Raw genomic sequence first — 23,408 nt, 5'->3', positions numbered from 1 at the left:
ATTAATAACGTTTAGTTAGAAAAAAAAATCCTCACAAATCAATAATTTTATCGATAATTTCTATAAGAAAATAGGGGTGGTATTTCCAAACACCGATTATTGCAGTCCTGACACTAAAATATTGAAGTCAAGGAACCATCAAAGGAAAGAAATTGACGTCATTCAGCTCTTTGTAATTGACACCAGTTGGGTGATTAGTTCTCACTAAGATATATCAGTCAGATTAAAAACGTTTAAGGTTACGTGTAATTTTGTATGTTCCTCGCTTCATCTGGCGGGCTGATATTGGAAGTATATTTTATTTAAACTCATAACATCCGTTAATGTCGCTGATCGACAGGCGTAGACGTAGAGTAGTACTTACTTACCCCCCCCCCCTCCCTCTCTCTCTCTCTCACTCATTCTTTCTTTCTTTCTTTCTCTCTCTCTCTCTCTCTCTCTCTCTCTCTCTCTCTCTCTCTCTCTCTCTCTATGACCGTTGTCTTCATTTTATTTTGACGTCATTTTTAGATAAAAGTGCAATGCTCGGGGAATCAAATTATTCCATTTGGTTGTACTAGTGAATAAAATTCACGTTTGTATTTCTTTTAATGGCTTCGACCTGTATTTACGTAATGTTTTGGACAGTGTCAGGCTATCATTATACGAAAGCTATGCTCTGACTGATCGACAATAGTTGTGTGTTGGCCGCACCTTCGTATAGATAGAATGCGCTTGGCCAAGGAGTTCACAACATTGCCATCCGGAAGTATAACGGACCAACACACAAACTCTGTGTAACCATGAACTTTTATAGTCTGGTAAATACAGTTTAGTGAGAACAACTCACAAACGCGGATGGCAACAACAATAACAAAGGCCTGAGTGACGTCATCTGCATACTATCTATAGATAGTTCGAAGATGACGTCACTCAGGTCTTTGTTATTGTTCTTTGCCATCCGCGTCTATGAGTAATGCTCACTGAACTGTATTAACCTGACTATAAACGTTCATGGATACACAAAGTTTTGTGTGTTGGTCTGTTATACCACAAAACGGCGTGTGTCCATGAATGTTTATAGTCAGGTTAATACAGTTCAGTGAGCATTACTCATGAACGCGGATGGCAAAAAAAACAATAACAAAGACCTGAGTGACGTCATCTTCGAACTATCTATACTCAGAACACAAGGCCATGACCATCATAAGAAATCAAATTGTGAGTTGTAATCAATAGTTCAACCAACGGGATCATTTGTTACATGCGGCTATGTGGTCTAGTGGTATGGCACTCGCTTTCGGATCGGAAGGTCCTGGGTTCGAGCCTCGCTCGGCGCATATGTTTTGTTTGTTTTTAAGGGTTTTACGATGCTTGCAACACATTTAGTAAAAAATGAAGAAAATTGGATAGTGAAAAGATTCTAAATGTACAATTAAAAGGACTTGAGGAAAAGTAAGACAAAGGAGAGTGGTTGAAATAGGGAACAGATGTAGATTCCAAGAGCACACTGTCAGTGTACTTTGTTTGAGATCGCCTAAATGTCTCACCCATCACCAGCACAAGACCCCACAAAGAGGAATAAACTCAAATGCTTACATTATACATTCAAAATAACAAACATAATAAAACATAACAGAGAGATGATTTACAAGGGAAAAAAATATCATCTCCCAAAACCATAACTATGCATTTGACTGTTTCCCTCCCAGCCAAATCTCATTCCAAGACAAAGACAGAAAGCAAGTTGGAAAACAGACATAGGGGAGTAGAAGACACAGTATGTACCTCTCTGCTCACTATGGGAGGTCAGGAACCCCACCCAGGCTCGGCACCTAGTTGAGTCCTTGGAGAGGGCTCTTTACTCATATTCTCTCACCGTACTCAGGTGTAAAATGAGTACATAGTCGTTAACAGCGTTGTATCTGTCCGAAAAAATTGTTAAATGTTGCTGTTGGCCAGGGACTCCTTGTAAAGCGCTTTGAGCACATTTAGTGTATATTGCGGTATACAAAAGCTCAATTTTTTTTTTACATTGAGCACTACTAACGACTACTAGTAGGCGGCTCAAAAACCTAAAAATGACGTCCAAATCAAGACTACAGAGTTGGCCCGTTACCTCCGTTACCTTAAAACCTATTATTTGAACTCTTGAATACAACTCACGTTTTGTTTTCTTTTGGTGGTTGTCGTCTTGTATTGTGATAAGTTTCTTGGTCAGGGTGAAAAAGGGTTGCTGAAGCAGATTTCCCAGCATACATTGCGTTTATCTAAAAACAGCCGAACTCAAAACATACCAAAACACAAAACAATGAGTAACCGTAAACATTTATAGTCTGAATAATAACAAAGAGCTGAGTTACGTCAATTTTGTTCTATCTATAAGTGCATTACCCCATCCATCTCGCCATCCTCTCCTGCTCCCAACCCCACCTCCACTCCCAGCCACTCACTCAATAAAAAATAACAGAAATTCGATCATCAAATCCCCACTCTTTCCAGCTGCTGAAATAAGTATGGAATTATGTAAAATATCACTGTTTATCGGTTTCGAGTATTGAATTGAGTGTAGGCGGAAACGCACATTAAACTTGGTTGTTTTAAAATATCCAAGTAACATATTATTAGGGAATCTGCACTGATGTAGCGTAAACATCTGAAAAAGCGTATCTGAAACAATGCCATTGACCAAATATCAAAGTGTATAGATAGAATGAAATTGACGCCACTCAGGTCTTTGTTATTGTTTTTAGCCAGCCATTTATATGAGTAGATATCACTAAATTGTATCAATCAGACTATAAACGTATTAATAGAATGAAGTTGACGTCACTCAGGTCTTTGTTATTGTTTTTGTTTGTTTGTTTTTTTTTTGCCATCCGCGTTTATGAGAAATTCTCAGTTTAAGATTACACATAGTTTTGTGTGTTGGTTATACTTCCGGATGGCAATGTTGTGAGCTTCTTAGCCAAGCGCACACTATCTATAGATAGTTCGGAGATGATGTCACTCAGGTCTTTGTTATTGTTTTTTGCAGAATAAAATATGCGTCAACAGTCGTAACGTCACTTCCCTCGTATTGACGCATGGTAACTTAGTAACTGGCTCTAAACTATCGGAACAATGGCGGACGCCCTTATGAAATATTTCTCCGACGAGCATAAAAGCGTATCCAGAGGGAAAAAAAACACATTATAAATGTGATCATGTTTTGACTTTTACACATTCTGGGCACAAGACATATGAAAAGTTCTAGCCAGCATGAAGGATAAAATGTACAGATTTCCTTTGTTTAGAACCACGATGGCCGCCGTTGCTGAGCGACGTGACATCAGACTATTGAATCCAATAGTCTTCAACAGTCGTAACGTCACTTCCTTCCTAATGACGCATGGTAACTTAGTAACACTGGCTCTAAACTATCGGAACAATGGCGGACGCCCGTATGAAATATTTCTCCGGCGAGCATAAAAGCGTTTCCAGAGGAAAAAAAATACATAAATTTGATCATGTTTTGACTTTTACACATTCTGATCACAAGGCATATGAAAAGGGAAAGAAAAGTTCAAGCCAGCATGAAGAATAAAATGTAATGATTTTCTTTGTTTAGAACCAAGATGGCCGCCGTTGCTGAGCGACGTGACATCAGACTATTGAATCCAATTGACGTTGCTCATGTTTTTGTTATTATTTTTAGCCAGTCAGTTTTATGAGTAGTTCTCACTAAATTGTACAAATCCCACTATAAAAGTTTAAGGTTACTGTTATGTCCTGATACTGGTTGCTAGGACATAACTCGAACGAGTCTGGAGTTGACGGAACCCTCCTCGGCCAGGTTGCTAGTTTATATGAACTCCCTGACCACCCAATCAGGGGGTCCGAATCATCGCTATAGATGACGTCACTCAGGCCTTTGTTATTGTTTTTGCCATCCGCGTTTGTGAGTTGTTCTCACTAAACTGTATTAACCAGACTATAAAAGTTCATGGTTACACAGAGTTTGTGTGTTGGTCCGTTATACTTCCGGGTGGCAATGTTGTGAACTCCTTGGCCAAGCGCATTCTATCTATAGATAGTATTCGCTTGACTAAGAAGCTCATAACATTGCCATCCGGAAGTATAACGGATCAACACACAAAACTGTGTGTTTCCATGAACGTTTATAGTCTGGTTAATACAGTTCAGTGAGCACTACTCATACACACGGATGGCAAAAAACAATAACAAAGACCTGATTGACGTCATCTTCGAACTATCTATAAAAAAGCGATACACGAGGAGGGAGAGAGAGTTTCTTGAGTTTTCTTGACTGCACACGACACCGCGTACAGCCGTAGCGGTTGTGTTTATTATCTGGAGGGAAACCTTTCAACGAAGTTTCATACCCACTATAGATAGTATGCGCTAGGCTAAGAAGCGCACAACATTGCCATCCGGAATTATAACGGACCAACACACAAAACTCTGTGTTGCCATGAACGTTTATAGCCAGGTTAATACAGTTTAGTGAGAATAACTCATAAAGATGGCTGGCAAAAAACAATAACAAAGACCTGAGTGACGTCAACTTCGAACTATCTATAATCCTACTGGTCCTCCTGTATATTTTCTTTATGTTGAAGTTTTCGGCTATATATTAGCTCTACCATTCCCTGGGTTACAAGTCGAAACGTCATAGCTCAACATAGTTATGTGTGTCGGTACGTTATTTCCGGCTGGCGAAATGTGGTGAGTTTGTTGGATAAACGTACAGCATCAATATGGTCTGTCATAACTATTTGAATTTTTTTTTTAAGTGACAATAAAAAAAAAAATTTTAATCCCAACCCACCTTAATCTCCTACCACAGTAAAAGTCCACTTCCAAATTCGTAGGTCCTAATTACAATATAGATTTATTTATATAAGCAAATATTGCGTAAATATTGCGTGTCCTGATAACATTTTATAAATTACATAGCCAGATACACAGCGTGAAGTCATACCTATAAATAGACATAAACGGTTTGCACGACATGGGATACCATAACCCTATACAGTACCCAGTACTCAGTACCCAGTAATCCTATATTACGGAAGAAATCGATTATCATTTAAAGAAAAATAAATGCTTAACGTTATCTCTTTAACCCTTTAAGCGTGAGAAGTGAGATGATGTTGCTAGCTAGAAAGTTCATGGAAGCAAAATGAACCTATTGTGGGTTACAAATCAATGTCTCATTATAGAATGAATGAAGTTGACTTTATTCGGCTCGTTGTATTGTATGTAGGTGGTTATTGCTCACTGAAGTCCCTCTAGGATAATATTAATGCATTGTGTTTATCTAAAACACTCGTAACATTCGCCAGCCGAATATAACGTACCACCACAAAATAACAATGTGTAACATTGAACGTTTATAGTATGATTAATACAATTTTGTGAGAACTACTCACGGCTGGCTTAAAACAGTAACAAAGAGCCGAGTGACGTCAATTTCATTCCTTCTATAAGAGTTAAAAGTTGTACATAGTATAATTCTGTATGTTTGCATTTTTTAACTGACGGAACGAACATGAGGTATTTTACCTAAATGCATTTCATCAATATTTAACTTCAGGCATAGCCGACACATGGTCAAAGTTTGGAAGAGAGCCTTTACTCCTACACGTTCATCATAGAGATGTGATGTTAGGCCATATCATGTCTCTTTTTATATGTCACCGAACAGGACTGTGCAGCAATTGGGTAATTTTTAAAACACAGTTTTGCCTTATATGTTATATATTATTGGCACTTGTACACAGAGGACAGATCGACCTTCTCCGTTTAACGATTTTTATTGTCACTGTTTTGATCGAACTGACATAACACAGATCGGCCTTCTCTATGCTATGCGTTATTGGTCACCCGAATGAATGTCCGATTCACATAACACAGTAACCTGCGCTATGCCTTGCTATTTTACGACCATTAGTTAAACACACAACTAACCCGACGTTTTGCGATCAAGAATAGCAATTGGCGATTTATATAAAATGCAGAGTACTTTTCATTGGACGACCACGAAGGGTTGTCAACACAAGATTGCCTAACAACAGGTTTGAAAATAAAAATAAAACTCATGGTCGCCGTAAGCTACTTTCCCATTGAGACTTAAGGTCGTTCTACACAGTAACATGACACTTGGGATTATCGTTACTGTGGATATTATATACAATTTCTTTAGTTGCAAACATTCAACATTTAGTTTTTCCTATCATTTCAATTTTAAAGTCAGTTGTCGGGCTCAATTCATCCGTTCAGAATACTGATTTGAGATGATGGGTCATATATAATGCATTCAGCGGATTCACCGTGCTGAAAGCGCTTCACAATGCCTATCTATTTTATAGCATGCATTAAGGAACGAAATTTTCATTTAAAATTGTACAAGTCGCGTTTAAGGTATTCATCAAACCTTAGTCGAATGGAGTAACGTCTAAAAATAGCCTTAAATGTAAGTAAATCTTCTTAAACAAGGGCACATCGTGACACCGGAGTGGACTTGATATTCATTTTGGGTATTGACTACGAGCCACGTCGCTTTTTTTGTTACGAGACGAGACAAATAAATCATGAGCCACGGATACTACACTTTTTAATAATATTAAACTTCCATATCAGGTTAGATTGAATCTTAAAACCACCTGTAAAGGGTTACTCTGCTGTGTCAGTCTGGCAAAACTGAAATATAATAACTGTTTTGATTCTGTAGTGATTATTTGTTGAATATATCGTTTCTTCCACTTGAAAAACATACGATCACTATTTGAAACTGCCACTTTGGATTCAATGCGTACACAAATACAAAATTAAATTATAGATAGGATTGTTAACCAGTTAACTGCCGTACTCGAGAAAGACTCTGGAAAGCCACGTATTTAAAAACTTGACCACAAAACTCGGCCTTCAAATATTAATTGATTTAAATGACCTCTCAAAGTCCCAGGTTTGAGAATTTATTTTTGGTCATTTAAATCCATTGACATCTGGAGTACGAGTTTGTTTTGTATACCAAATTTTTAAACACGTGTATTTACAGAGTAAAGGATTTAACTGGTTAAAGATATGAAAATAGTGAGTCACGGATTAATTAGTTCTACGTCCAGAAAGTACATACATTACAATTACAATTAGAATTTAAATGGCTTCATCCGATAAAACATTTGGCTCAAATCGGGGTTATGTACAGAACAATGGTCAACGTTTATATAAAGAAATAAATTAATCATAAATGATTTTTTCATTCATCCCCAAGGGGAAACGAGAGACTGGAATAACAAAGAAGTCAGCCACAGTGCAGAGCAGCAAAGTGAGCTTTGACGACGTGACTTGCTCAAAGACATACAGCGCGGGAGGTAGTCGAACTTTGTACCTTTCGGATACGAAGTAAAGACCATACCACCTAGTCATACTTTCTCGATATTCAAATTGAAAAAAAAAATAATATAAAACGTTAAATTAATTTTCTTAAATTTGAATATACATGGAAATATGTGATTAAACAGGTCCATACACACTTTTGCAGATCTTTATCTTACATCGGTTTTGTGGTATGACACTCGCCTTCGGATCGGAAGGTCCATGATTCTAGTCCCACTCATAGTTAAGTCTCTGAAAAAAAAAATCTTTACTCACGTTCCATCCGTATTCAGGTGTAAAATGAATACATGGTCGTTAGCATTGTTGTCTCTGTCGGAAAAAAAAATTGTAATATCGACTAACTTGCATCCTGTCTTTTGCTACATGTCAAATGTTGTTGATACTAAGGTCCCCTTGTAAAGCGCTATGAGCACGTTTAGTGGATATTGCACTATATAAATGCTCAATCTTTTAAAACTAACAGTGCCTGCTCCATAATTTGGCAATCGGATCGTTACAAATCAAGTCATACTGTTTGTAAATCGAGGCATTAAAACGATCGATTTAAAGCAGAAATAATATTTTATTATTTGACTCAAGTCGTTTTAAAGGTCATCTGTCAGGTAAAAACAAATCTCGCAAAATGATCACTCAATCGATAAGAATAATATTTGTCTAAGCACCTCCAAGCAGTGTTTTGACGAGGGGTGAGGGGGCGGGGGGGGGGGGGGGGGTGGGGATAGGGAATCAGATCGTAGCCTTCGCAAAAATTATAGAAGGAACGAAATCGACTTCACTCAAGCAGATCTTTGTCATTGTTTTTTTTTTTTTAGCCAGCCAATTTTTATGAGTAGTTCTCAATAAATACCAGCAATCAGACTATAAACGCTCAAGGTTACTTAGTGTTGTGTGTAAGTAGGCAAGGCCAGGCACTGATCAAAATATTACATAAAAATACAAGGCAAAGAAAACCAAAAAAATAAGCGGGAGTAGTAATAAAAAAATACAACGAATGGGATCATTTATTGTTTCCTTGACAAAACTAACGAAAACTCATTAGGCTGTGCACTAATATATCGATGATGTCAAAATCATAAGTACTAGTCTCAGGCTATAATATTTTATATAAGCCCAGACTAAAATTATAATATTGAGAAAAGATACTGCCTAAGTGTTTGCAAAATCAAGTCGGTAAAAGAGGGTGTCGATGAGTAACCTTTAAAGTTAAAGTCTGTTCACATCCGTATAGTTAAATAGCTGAGTGGATAAAGCATCGCACTGTGACCCGGAAGGTACCAGCTTCGAGCCCCTCTTAAGGCACTTTCTTTTGTTTTGTTTTTCCTTTGGCAAAATTATTAGTCCCCTATCTGCTCATTTAGGACAACATGAGTGACCACTGTTGACATCAGATGGTATTTTGATGGATTATCTTAATTATTCTTTCATGGAATGACTAGGTGACGGTATCGCACAATGTCCCGCGGAAGGGTTTAATTTTTTGTTCAAATCTATATACACAAATACAAGTCAAACAGTATATCAGACTTTTTGACATACTATCATAGTTAGTTTCAATTTAACATTTAGTTTAAGATGGATAAAAAAAAACCCTCTTTATTCATCCTTATGAAAAAATGTTATATTTAGTGTCCATTTAAAACGGAAAATTGGAAAGACCTAGGCGTCAGCCGCAATGCAGGCCTGCAAAATGAGCTTGGGTGAGGTGACTTAGTTAATGCCTGACAGCGTGGGCAAGAGTCAAATTCGTTACAAAGCAACGACACAAGCTATGTCACGCATAATATAATATCGATGCATTAAAACAATCGATTTTAAGCGGCGTTTTAAACAAAACAAAAATAACATTCTCGATTGCCGCTGTGTTGTTAAGATATTTTACCATTTGAGCAAACTCGTTTCAAATGTCATGTGTCAGACATAAACCGCAAGAAAACCAATCCATGATATTTAATATAGTGATATTTTTTGCAAATTCATTAATCTTCATAATAATATGTGACGACCGAGCCAATCTTGCTCTGAGAAGTTTGAACGTTTCTTGTGAGCAATATCCATTATAAGGAGTTCAAAGTTTGTTACAAGTCATGTCACGCAAACAGCAACACTTAATTTGCAGAAAGAGACATGGCACTATTATAGTTGATTTTCGACAGAGATAATGCTGTTATCGGCCGGGTACTCAGTTTACACATGAGTCCTCGTACCATAAGGTAATTTGAGTAAAGAGTCTTTTCCAAGGACTCAACAATCGCCGCCCGAAGAGGAATTTGAACCATGAATCTACTGGTTTCGAATGTGAGTGTCACACAAAAGGACCACAAAACTATAATTTGGTGTAGTGTCGGAGTGAATGAGATAAAGAAAATTGGTCAGAATTATGGAATTTTAAATAGTGCAAAACTCGCAGATTTGAATGAAAGTGATACCAAGCTGCTAGAAGCTGTGGACTATAAAAAGTAATAAAACATACATGAATATACCGGCTTCAAAAGCCAACAACATACCAAACAGGGAACGTATCGGGTTCAAAACCTTTCTTCAGCCAACGATAAAAGCATAAATACATCACTAGAAAGACTATCTGGTTTTTATCTGATGTATTTATTTTAAAATTGTTTATATTATTTTTGATTGAAGAAGGGATTTGAGTCCGACATGTTCGGTGTTAGGTACTTTCTTCTCTTCTGAAGCTGTTTTATTCATTTTTGTTTATGACATGAAAGAGAGCATTGATTTCAACTCAAGTCGTGATAAATAAACTTCTATTTTAAGCATCCAACTCAACCCGGAGTAATATCGATTTGATACGCCTTGCCACATATTTATCTGGACTAACGAGTATACATTTAAGTAGGTGACATTCGAAACCAAGCCAGCAAAGTCCCATACACAGATAGAAAATGAGTTACCACGCTCTAGCAATCTATTGGATACTATGGAATCACCTGGGGAAAAAGTTAAGCTTCAAAGCACTCAGGGTATTGTTCTGTGAAGCAATTTCCCTTTTAAAATCTCTAAATAAATTACCAAAAACATTATTTCAATTATTTATTTAGCTTAAAAAGATTTCTGTTTTCAAGAGTTTCTTAAAATCATTATATTTATTACAAGTACGAGTATATGTTAGAGAATTCCACAAGTGTGGAGAAATGTTTATAAAAGCTTAAAGTTGGTCTAACAAAATGATGTTTTAAGCAGTTGAGCTTTACTGATCTTAAAATCCTTAGAGGTTCATAAACTTTAATGAGCTCTTTGAGGTATTCATCCTTGAGAAAATACAAACTTTTGAGACTTGTCTCTGAATGATGAAAACACGACTAAGCATGTATTGAATGTCACCTTCTAATATATAATAAATTAACATAGAAGAATATTTAACTAGACACTGTATTGTAGCACTCATTTTGTTGAAGATAATCAGGTATAGAAAGTACCTGTTGCTTTCTGTTTGAGTAAGAATATCTGAGGTTCGATGTCCAGGCGCGGCATGCTGGTTTTTAAATTTATTTTTTATCTTGTATTTGTCTTTCTTCCTGCTGTTTTATACAAACCATTTCAGATCATTAGAGATAAACAAAATAAACTAAACAAATATTAAATACAAGTGAGTAAATAAATACCTACCTCTCACACGCCCGTAATAGCCATGCACAAATAATCCATAGGGTGAGAGTGAACACCAACAACACTGTCCCTGGACATATGGTCATCAGAGTCTTAAGTACGAATTTAGTATCGAAATGGATACGATTTAGGGCGCCGATGCTCCTGGACGAGGCATCCGTAAAAAGTTTACTGTGTAGGAGCATCACACGACAGATGAGGTAAAGTCGGAGGAACATTGGAACGGACAAGACTACGTCCACCGAAACCTCGTTTTGGAATGGCTTGCCGTTATCGGAGGTGGTTCCCGACCAGATGAACGTGAAATGACCGGGGATTGGATGGATAGCACAGATAAAGAACTCCACGAACAGCTGAAGACCTCGTCGCCATGATATTGCGATTCGCCAGTCTTCCACGCAGTTGTCAACGGCGAATAGCTGTAGAGAGAGAAGAAAAGAATTGAAAAGAAATTGCATCGTGATTCAATCAGATTTGGACAAAATAGAATAATAATAGATATGAACATTTATATAGTGCATTTCTATGGATATGCCATGCTCAATGCGATTCACATATATATTCCCCCTCCCCCACCCCAGCAGGTCATATAGAACCCTATATCCATTTCATAAACTCACAGTCGCTTGTTTGACGTCCTTTTTGTATTATCATTTTTATAATATCCGCAATGCATAAATGTGAACTATATTGGGGTACAATAACTGAAAAATTAGATGCTTAAAGGCTCATAATAGTATGTACGCTGTTTGTAACCCACTGTATCAACCTGGTAATATATTGGGATAAATTTAATGCCAAAAGTGATTTTATAGCTGAAGGCTTTTTTTCAAAAACTCGATAAGTATCAAATCTAAATAGGACCTAATATGCTGATAAATGCGCCATGAAGAAAAAGGTCATCAACCATATAAATCACAGCATTTATAATAATTACGATAACACAAGTTGTGTGACCCAGGTTGGTCACAATACATAATTATAACTCCCCCTTAGTAGTCTCTAATAGATATATATTTAACCAGTCAAGCTAAAATGCATTAAAAGACCACTTATGACGCAATTGTATTATTGGCTTCAACAATTCTTCTTCTCGGGGCCAAGGTAAGCGGTCATTTATTGAAAAATCAATGACTTCCGACCTTCACCTTTTCAAATAATTTTCCGTTCTCTGAACTGGACTTTTATTGAACTGGGTCATCATAACTTATTAAGTCAATAATTTATCAGTACAATACTATCATCAGAGGAGAATTAGGTGCTGTAATACGATTTCTGTCCGAAATCGGGAACTAATTAACCTAGAGCAAACACCTCCGTGGAGTCCGTGCTCTGCTTTCGGGTAAAATAAATCCCGATATCGTTTTTAAAAATTGTGAATTATCCATTGCAAAAAATATAAATCAAACCCATTTTACCACATGGTTATCAGAGAAGCTATTATGTAAACGTAAAGATATAATTAATGTTTTTAGGAAATTCATAAGCCTAATGAATCTAAGATATACTATGACAGAAGACCATAATCGGCAGATGGATCAAACAAAGAGGATAGAAGAGGCTTCCCGATTGTAGATCTAGGAGGCGAAAGGCGCTTAGTTAAGAGTAAGTCTAAGTAATGAACGTTAACGTTATTTCCTTCTCTAATTCTACTTAATTTGTCAACGTGACAAAGAAGAGTTCAAGACAAGAGTTCAAAAACTTCCAGTCCAATAACCATAATTTTTATCTGAAAAAACAAGGGAGGGTGGTCATCTTCTTTAGACAATTTGCAAGCCGCCACTGAGATCAATATAATTTTACGTTTTCCATAAATGACGTCACGGTGTACAATCTACTTAACGATTTATGTATCGGTTTATACATTGTATTTGACATAAATCCGTGATTTAATGTGCTTAGTGAGGTCAACACCTCATCCGGAGATTGACTCGCCCTAGGGACAATGAGATAAATTCTACTCGGGATCAGGGCTGAGAATGTATTATTTTATCAAATTTAATTCAATGGGTTTTTATTTATTGTGTTATATTATTTTCAAACGTATCGATACATGTGACTTGTCGCCTTCACCGACGTACATATATATATATATATATATATATATATATATATATATATATATATATATATATATATATATATATATATGCTGTGCGCTTGGCTAAGAAACTCACAACATTGCCATCAGGAAATATAATGGACCAACACACAAACCTATGTGTAACCTTGATCGTTTATAGATCGAACGAAGATGACGTCACTCAAGCCTTTGTTATTGTATTTTGCCATCCGCGTTTGTGAGTGAATATCACTAAACTGTATAAACCAGACTATAAAAGTTTAAGATTACACATAGTTATGTGAGTTGGTTCGTTTTACTTCCGGGTGGCAATGTTATGAGTTTCTTAGCCAAGCGCATACTATCTATAGTTTAGTTAATACAGTTTAGTGAGAATTACTCATAAATATGGATGCCAAAAAAAATCTCAATAGACCAGAGTGACGTCAACTTTGTTATATCTATAAAGATAGGTCGAAGACGACGTAACTCGGGACTTTGTTATTGTTTTTAGCCTGCCGTGTTTATGAGTAGTTCTCGCTAAATTGTATCTATAGATAGAATGCGCTTGGCCAAGGAGTTCACAACATTGCCATCCGGAAGTATAACGGACCAACACTCAAACTCTGTGTAACCATGAACTTTTATAGTCTGGTTAATACAGTTTAGTGAGAACAACTCACAAACGCGGATGGCAAAAACAATAACAAAGGCCTGAGTGACGTCATCTGCATACTATCTATAAACGTTCAAGGTTACACACACACACACATATATATATATATATATATATATATATATATATATATATATGTGTGTATGTTGGTACATTATTTCCTCCGGCGAAATGTTGTTAGTTTTATGGCTGAGAGCAAAGCACCATTAACTCTCTCCTTACCAACCATAGGAAAATCGTCACATTTGTTACGATGCTACCATTAACATCACAAAATTAAAAGAAAATATTTTGTTATAGCTTTAAAAACTTGACACTGTAATTTAGAGCCCATTTTGCAGGACTATATTTTATATATTATATAATTTATTTTTTGCTTTACAGTTTGAATTACTTAATCTATTTTTGTTTAGAGTGAGTGTAAAATTTTGGATAACATTCTGAAAACCGGATGGTAAGGAGAGGGTTAAGGGTAAACAGAATGTCGACATAAAATGATCTAAAAGCCAAAATCTCTATAAATTGCAAAACTTTTGTTTGTGTCAGTTTGAGAAGCTGTATCTATCCATTGCCCGTTGTGAGGCTGTGTCACAATGTCGTTTTGTGACGTTCGCCAGAAAATTTCTCGTATAGATAGTTCGAAGATGACGTCACTCAGGCCTTTGTTATTGTTTTTGCCATCCGCGTTTGTGAGTTGTTCTCATTAAAATGTATTAACCAGACTATAATAGTTCATGGTTACACAGAGTTTGTGTGTTGGTCCGTTATACTTCCGGATGGCAATGTTGTGAACTCCTTGGCCAAGCGCATTCTATCTATACAATCTTTTTTGAAAAAAAAAAAACGAAGGAAAAATCCGTTTCCATCAGTTTCTATAGATAGTATGCACTAGGTTAAGAAGTTCACAACATTGCCATCCGGAAGTATAACTGGCCAACACACAAAACTGTGTGTAACCATGGTCGTTTATAGTCAGGTTAATACAGTTTAGTGAGAATTACTCATAAACGCGGATGGCAAAAAACAATAACAAAGACCTTAGTGACGTCATCTTTGAACCATCTATAAGTTGAATAATGTAAATTAAACAAAAGTAACTATCTAGTGATATAGCGCAAAAGAATAGTAGAAATAGTTTCTCACATGTTCCAAAAAGTGCGTACAGAGTGTCAACTTTGTCTTCATTTTTTAAACACTTTAAAAGCTATAACTTATCTACTCTATCTATCTATAATTTTGATACAGATAAATCGTCAGTTTTGGGGGATTGTTTTTTTCATAATTTAACTCAGAGAAACTAATGAACGCGATTTTTATTATTTGTTTTTCCAAGTAATATATTATTGAAGTATTTACGTGGTGTACATCACAAAACGACCTTCAGGCATACCGTCATTATACAATTAACCTGTTTGCTATTTGTGACATAACGCCTCAAAACGGTACTATGTCTGAGTGAACTACTAGATAATGAAAATTGAATTTAATGTAGGAAATAAAAACCCTAAATTACGTTATTTCAGCATCCAAGTCACGCCCATTTATTCATACTGTTTTGAAACGATGGGTGACATTTTAACAAATTCAATTCAAAGTTTTTGTTTTGTTTTGTTTTTTGTTTTTTATTGTTATTTTCAGCGTCCTTTCAAAGTCGCTTTAAAATATCGACGAAACACAATCCTTCTTTATTGTCAAGTTTCTGAGACATTCCAATCTGTTGACGACTACAAAGCCCATGAGACCAAGTAAGAGAATCACAGATAGCTTGTCCCCAGAGGAAAGCTAATTCATTTTAGCTTAAAGGTGGCCAAAAAAGAACGAAACGTTTCTCAAATCTATGGGGAATTTGGACAAAGATATTTTAGCACAGTTTACAAGACTTTCAAAGCCAATTCTCTAGTCGCATGATATTAGGAGACCTGCCGCCTCAAAACGGTATTATTTATTCGGGGTAACTTAGAGGATCAAAAATGAATTATAATGAAAAACGTAAGCACATTGGAGGAGTGAATTTGGCTTCTGTAAACGATATAAACTTAAATATGAGTTCTGAGTGAACTTAATGTTTTATTGATTGCTTCTGAAAGTGACTGACACTGAAATCTTACATCTCTCTTAGTTATTTATGATCATTCGGCCCAAATCGCTGCTATGTCATGGCGACGTGTACATATTGTTCAAGTCTGATAATCGAACCCACTTGTGGGCTTAGTTTAACATTGTTGTAATGGATAATATTTTGTGTCTTTTTAGAGATTTCCATTACAACAATGAGCCCTTAAGTAATTGGGTATCAGACCTCTAAATAAGTGCACGTCGTTTCAGGTTGAAAGAGAAGCCAAAAAGTGACCATGTCTTTTGAAGAATCATATATTATTAATCCTGTCGTAAAAACAATTTTAACATCCTAGAGGATAACACCCATCGTCGTCAGGGTCTAATTGTTTACTCTGAATGAAATAGTCGAAAATTGTCTGTACGGACTAAGATTGAGAGTTACCGGAAATCGATTCAACCTACCGGTGTCAGATATATAAATAATCTAATGTCTATTTTCAAAATGTGCCTACACTTTCTTTAACTACTGAAACAAAACAAGAATTAAATAGCTCGGAAAAATTGAAAGACGATTTTCAAAATACAAAGTTATTTAAAATAAAAAGTTTAAAAGTTTAAACCCTATATTTGAAAAAAAAATGGACAATTTTTGCTCACATCTGTGGACTTTACGATAAAGATCTGAATACGTGTGTATGAATTGTGCCAGACAAAGCAAGAAATAAAAGTACAAGAAAAAAATCCATCCCAAGAAATCAGTCTACTTCGACTGGGTTTCGAACCTTAGACATTCTGATGATTATCAGTCAGATAACAGTACAGTGTAATGGTAGAACGTCTGACTGATAATCAGAAGATCTGAGGTTCGATCCCGAGTCGAGGTAGACTGAATTTTTGGGATGGTTTTCTTCTTGTGGTTTTCTTTCTTGCTTTGTCTGGCACTTTTCAAACACACTTATTCAGATCTTTAGTTTACACCGGTGCCTGCTCCTTAATTTCTTAATTTGTAGACTTTACTATTAGACTGAATTTGACCGCGTTTCGGTCTAGGAAAATATCTGCGACAATAGAAGCATTAAAATAAATAAATGTCTCTGCATAACAAGTCTTTTAATCTTGAGATTTGTCCACGTCCGTGTTTTTAACGTTTTCAAGTTAAATCGACAGTGGAGATAGCTTGCCAGATTCATTTGCGCGCACCGACTGACTTTATTACTGGACCTATTTTGGCTGTCGATGGCTCAAATGACCGCCTTTATCTACGTTAATTTCATAATAGTATAACAATTAAGATATATAAGTGCTGTGTATAAGGGCCTTTATTTTCTCACAATTGTGTGTTATCCACTAGCAATTTTAGAGGCTGGCGCCAAATTAATAGAAGAGATAGCTTTTCAAAAGGATCTAAAACTCTGGAAAACCAAAACACTTTTGTCAGCATTTAATCCAGTTTATAAATTCTTTTCGACACTCGCAATTCAGTTAAAATTCAATGTTTAGAAAATAGGAAATGTGAGCTTTTTTTTATAAGATTAAGAAATAAAACTAATTCTACTCATTTAGGACATTTATTTGAAGAGTTGATTTTGGAAACCTGCCATCTACCATGTTAGTCGTGCAGAGAAAATGGCTTATTATTGTCATAATTTGTTTATTGAGAGGGCAGTTCTTGTCATATGGAACAGATTCCTCACAATTTAAAAAAGTTCAGCTATTTTCTCCCAGCTGATTCCAATAGTGTGCTCAATAAATTGATAACAATGTGAAATTGAATATGACCTTCAATTTAATTTACGAACACATATAAAATGGACGTTTCGTGTTTCCCGTTTGTCAACAAAATAGGATAGAAACACTACAGACGAATGAGATAATGTGGTAGTGGCGTAGTTAAGATGAATAAACATCTGTTTTGTATTGAAGCTTACATTCAATTTCACATTGTTATTTATTTCTTCGAGCTTTGAGCAGCAACATTTACAATACATTATCCAATATTTTTTTTTTTAAATAGTGCTAAATCATGTTCTATCTCAATGTAACAGCGGATTTTAAAAGTCTTTTCCTCATGGCAACTCAAATTTTCTAAGTAAATTCACACTTTTCTTTCTTTTGCGGAGAAAGAATCCTGACTCTAAAATCATGGTTTTGTTGGTGGCTAAAGGGGGTGACAGCACCCGAAAAGTTCGATTAAAAATATTGTTCTTTTCCTTAATGTGTGTTCTACAGAATGCACGTATATGGGCAGAAGCATGCATTGTCCACCACGATGGGACCCAGTAGACAGAATAATAATAATGATAATGGTAATAATATTAATAAAAATAATAATAATAATAATAATAATAATAATAATAATAATAATAATAATAACAATAACGATAATGATAATAAAAATGCTGATGATAATGATGATGATGATTATAATGAGGAGGAGGAGGAAGAGGATAATAATAATAATAATAATAATAATAATAATAATAATAATAATAATAATAATAATAATAATAATAATAATAATAATAATTAATAATAATAATAATAATTAATAATAATAATAATAACAATAATAATAATAATAATAATAATACTAATAATAATAATAATAATAATATTCATGATAATAATAACAGTGATGACTTTGATTATGAGTTATGGTTATATTAATAATTTGAGTCAATAGTGTTGAAATCCCAGGCCTTGTAAATGTAATCGTTTATTATTTATTTATCTTGGTATATTATAGGTCTTCTTCAATTTGCGCCCCAGGTGGTAACAACAAGGAATAATAATGATAATAATATAATAATAATAATAATAATAATAATAATAATATTAATAATAATAATAATAATAATAATAATAATAATAATAATAATAATAATAATAATAATAATAATATTAATAGTAATAATAATAATAATAATAATAATAATAATAATAATAATAATAATAATAATAATAATAATGGTGATGATGATGATGATGATGATGATGATGATGATGATGATGATGATGATGATGATGATGATGATCACAATAATAATAATCATCATCATCAACATCATCATCATCATCATCATCATCATTTAATGGTTATTATTATTTTTATACTAGTATCTAAAGTGGTTAGGATTGAGTTCTCATTCATCACTGTCCTCGTTTAATCCCCGATTACTAGTTTTCGAGTATCCTTCGTATTTGAAAATTCATCATCACGAGGTTTAAACGGATTGAGACGAATACACTGTCAGTGGATATGATCGATGGCAGTAACTTGGGCTTTGGTAGAAACACATAAACATTGGAGACTATGATTGACGTAACAGCATCTTTACTTGATAAAGTATATGATGCATCGTCTGTGTGCCTATGCGGTCCTGTGGTATGACACTCGCTTTCAGATCGGAAGATCCTGGGTTCAAGCCTCTCTCGGCGCATACTTGGTTCCTTGTAAAAGGCTCTTTACACACAATCTCACCGAACTCGGGTGTAAAATGAGTACGCGACCGTTGTCAGCGTCGTCTCTGCAGGAAAAACTGTAATATAGCCTACCAGGCGTCATGTCCTGTTCTACATAATACGTGTTACTATAGGTCATGGGGCCCTTTGTAAAGCGCTTTGAGTATGTTGAGTGGATGTTGCGCTAAATAAAAGTTCAATTATTTTTTTTTAAACAGAAAAACAAACAAACCGATATTAGTGGAACGTGTTTGTCTCCAGTTTCGGTGCCTATTTGTGTCTCTAACACAGTGAATAATTATTATAAGAACAACTTAGGCTGAAATAACTCAAGACTTAATGGTGTCTACGAGTACGAGAGTACGAAACTCACAAAACACACCAACTCATGCGAACGCTTAGATGAGAGTCCCATGTGTTTCCGTCCTTGTAATAATTTATTACTTTGTCACCAATCAAGGGAGGGAATTAGTCATTGATCAATTGGATCGCGGGGTGACGTGAACAAGTTATCAGGTCCGATAACCCAAATTATCATGGTTTCGTTGTTGTCATGGGGATACTCTCAAACCAAAGCAAAACTGGTGTCCGTGACAACGATGATAAATCAAGTTCATGATTGCGTTACCGGTAGCTCAGTTGGTAGAGTACTCGTTTTACAAGCAAATGGACTAAGATCGAACCCGGGCGAGATTTTTTTCTTCTGACCACTCAGCTGCGATTGGGTAGCTTGGTCTGCTAGATCTGGCGGAAAGAACTTTGTAATAGACCAGTGTCCTATCCAAAGGATAACAACGAATTGCAATTGCCCGTTTTACGCTATAGAAACCGGGATAAACTCCGGCTCTATGGGCCTCATGGCTCTGAATGACTACTCAGATACCAGACCTGCCCATATGTCTACCTTGGTTCTATGTGTTTTATATTATGTCAATGGAATTATTATCCAAAGATTTAAATACCTATATGCTTGAGTTCAGTTTATGTGTTTTATTGAGGAGAAACAATCATGATTTCTTAAAGTGTGGCTACGCGGTCTAGTGGTATGCCACTCGCCTTCGGATCCAAAGGTCCTGGGTTCGAGTCCTACTATGAACAGTGCACAGTTAAACCCCTAGAAAAATCTCTTTGCTCACTTTCTTTCACCGTACTCGAGTGCAATATGAGTACCTGATCGTTAAACAGCGTTGTATCTGTCGTAATATATATATATATATATATATATATATATATATATATATATATAATATCGCCTAATAGGCGTCATGTCTTGTTCTATATGTTAAGTGCTGCTGTTAGCTAGGGACACCTTGTAAAGCGCTTTAAACACCTTCAGTGGATATTGCCCTATATAAATGCTCAAGTTTAAGTGTAAAAAGGTGAATGCTCATAATATTATATCAGACTATTTCAAAATAGTGTAGAGTCCAGACAATTTCTGATATGTTTACCACCCCTATATAATACCATTTGGATAGAATGGGTCACCTAAAAGTATAGAACAAGAATGAATAGAAAATAAATTGCTTGGCGATCGAAGAGTTTCTGCAATTACAGAATTTCTGAAGGACAGCAGACAAAGCCGAAAGGACTCTGCTGACCCGATGACGTCTTCGCCAAACAAGCAACTTCGAATTAACCCTCAGGGCAGAAGATCAAGAGGAAGGCCAAGGGGAACATGGAGTAGAATTAAAGATGATTTTATATATATATATATATATATATATATATATATATATATATATATATAATATCCACAAACTTAATTCACCGTGCTCAGTGGACTTCATAATGATGTATTTAATCCCCCAGCAGGCCGTATGGAACCATAAATCCATTCCATACAGTATCATGCGCCTGTTAGGCTTCCTAACACTCCAACACTACTAACACTCTTACCATACCCGTCACCGCTGCCTATAGTTTGGCACTACTTCACAATAGACATGAAAATAAACAACTTTTTTTTAAAGTTCCAAATATTTAAAGCGGTAAGTTCCAAATATTTAAAGCGGTGCTTTAAGTATAATCAGATCGTTTGTCTTTTTGTGCTTCAGGGGATTATTTTATTTTTACTTTAAGTTTATAACTCTGAGATAACCCATGGGTTGGACGTTATGGAGCTCCGCAATGTATTCAATAAGGACTACGTTTCTTTCTCAAGGAAAAAGAAGAAAAGAAACAGTTCCCCCGCGCTGACGTGCAATGTCTTAACCACTCAGAATCTTGTTACTATCATACATATACATAATACTAATCAATTCAACACACTAGCAATGAGACTGCAAACATATTCAATTAAATACACATCTACAAGCAGTAAACACACTGCAATCTAGCATGTATCGGTTTCGTTAATTGATTAATCAAATTAAGTTTAGATACGTTGACGTTATTTTGCATTGCATCAAAAACAATTCCAGAGCCCGTTCAAAGCTTTGATGAGATGGTTTTGAAACTTATAATTTAACCAAACTCTCTTGTAGTTTCTAGTGCTAATTACTTGGCATAATATTAGTTAATTTACCCGCAAGGTACTTACGAATTGACTAATTAATTGATTAATTAGAATTCCTTCCTTAAAACGAAAGTTATCAACTCGAAAATATGAGCTCACAATCCAAGTATCTACAAAAGTTTTTGAATATTAAAAGAATAAATCAGAAATGTGCGTTTTGTATATACATTTAGTTAAAATTCGAGACTGTTTGATTAAACAGTAAGGGAAAAAACATTGTAAGTAGTTATCTATTTGACTGCCATTGTCATAAAAACGAATTATTTTCCATAATAATATTATTATCGGGTACTTTTTATTCTCTATTATTAGCAGTGAAGTTAAGATAGGATTTTTCTAGTAATTGAAGGGGTAAGTTATACCACATCACCACCCCTGGTCCCATTCATCCCTGCAACTAGATACTTGTTAATTGTATTAGGGTAACTGAAAATTATTATCGGATATTTTAAAATATTATTATAAAAGGAAAGAACTAATGAGCCATACCAATTTGCAAAAGCAGGTGTAAAAGTAGGTCAAGGCAAAAGGAGATACGCACAATAAAAAGGCGCCAGGAATTATTCATTCTTTCCGCAAATTTAACGTAATGATTCTGATGATGATGAGTATAATAATAATAATAATAATAATAATAATAATAATAATAATAATAATAATAATAATAATAATAATAATAATAATAATGACAGTGATGACTATGATTATTAGTGATGATTATGAAAACAATTTGAGTCGGAATTTGTTTTGGAATCCCAGGCCTTGTAAATGTAATAGTTTATTATTTTATCTTTGTATATTATAAATTTTCTTCATTTTGCGCCCCAGGTGATAACAACAAGGAATTTTCTGATTGTAAATCTTGTCAGCATGATATCAAAGATGTTGACAGGTAATTTGACAATATAAATATCAAAGAGATTTATAATGCTAGATCTCAAGAATAGGACCAACAATAAAACATAATTTTTCTACAAAACTCCACATAAAACTGTATCAGATTTACGCATTATGAATAAGTTAACACCTAATTGGCATCTTGTCTCGACCTACATGTTAAAGGCTGTTGTTGGCTAGGGACCCTTGTATAGAACTGTGAGCACGTTTAATGGATATTGCGCTATATAAATACTCAAGTTACATACCCTGCAATCATATTTTAAAATGGTTAGTTTTGTATATATTTGCTTCGAGCTAGTTTGTTAATAATAACCACATGATAATAATAATAATACTGGTAACATAGATAATAATGAATGCTTTAAAGTAATAAAAAGCGAGTCAACTGTCACCATAACATTGCAAAAGTAGCTACAACAACATTCACAATTCAATTAAAATAGAAACAAGCAACATTCACCAAACACAGTATAATATACATGCGACTCTAATTCAAAAAGGGAGAACTATTTTAAAAAATAATAAAATATAGAAATAAACCGAATGCCTGATTATCGGAATTAATATCTTATAAATAACTAAAACATAAATACCATATAATAAAAAAATATATTATTAAAATGCCATTGATGAAAACATTGTGTCAATATATATATATATATATATATATATATATATATATATATATATATATATATATATTTATTTATATATATGATGACTGA

At 34.9% G+C, this 23,408-nt stretch overlaps 1 protein-coding gene across 3 annotated transcripts in view; it reads right to left on the bottom strand.

Moving 5' to 3' along the window:
• The window catches only part of LOC144965823 (uncharacterized), a 390,278-nt gene that overhangs the window by 97,641 nt on the left and 269,229 nt on the right, over positions 1–23,408 (bottom strand). For all 3 annotated transcript variants that reach the window (XM_078901578.1, XM_078901579.1, XM_078901577.1), the window contains one exon: positions 11,008–11,426. In XM_078901578.1, coding sequence (XP_078757704.1) covers positions 11,008–11,426 — 419 coding nt within the window. The remainder of the gene's footprint in view (positions 1–11,007; positions 11,427–23,408) is intronic.

Source organism: Berghia stephanieae, chromosome 2 (assembly GCF_034508935.2).
Source record: "Berghia stephanieae isolate SIO BIC M18660-M18661 chromosome 2, UCSD_Bste_1.3, whole genome shotgun sequence".
Taxonomy (NCBI): domain Eukaryota; kingdom Metazoa; phylum Mollusca; class Gastropoda; order Nudibranchia; family Aeolidiidae; genus Berghia; species Berghia stephanieae.
Note: the sequence above shows the minus strand (reverse complement) of the source record. Positions and strands in the feature narration are given on the sequence as shown.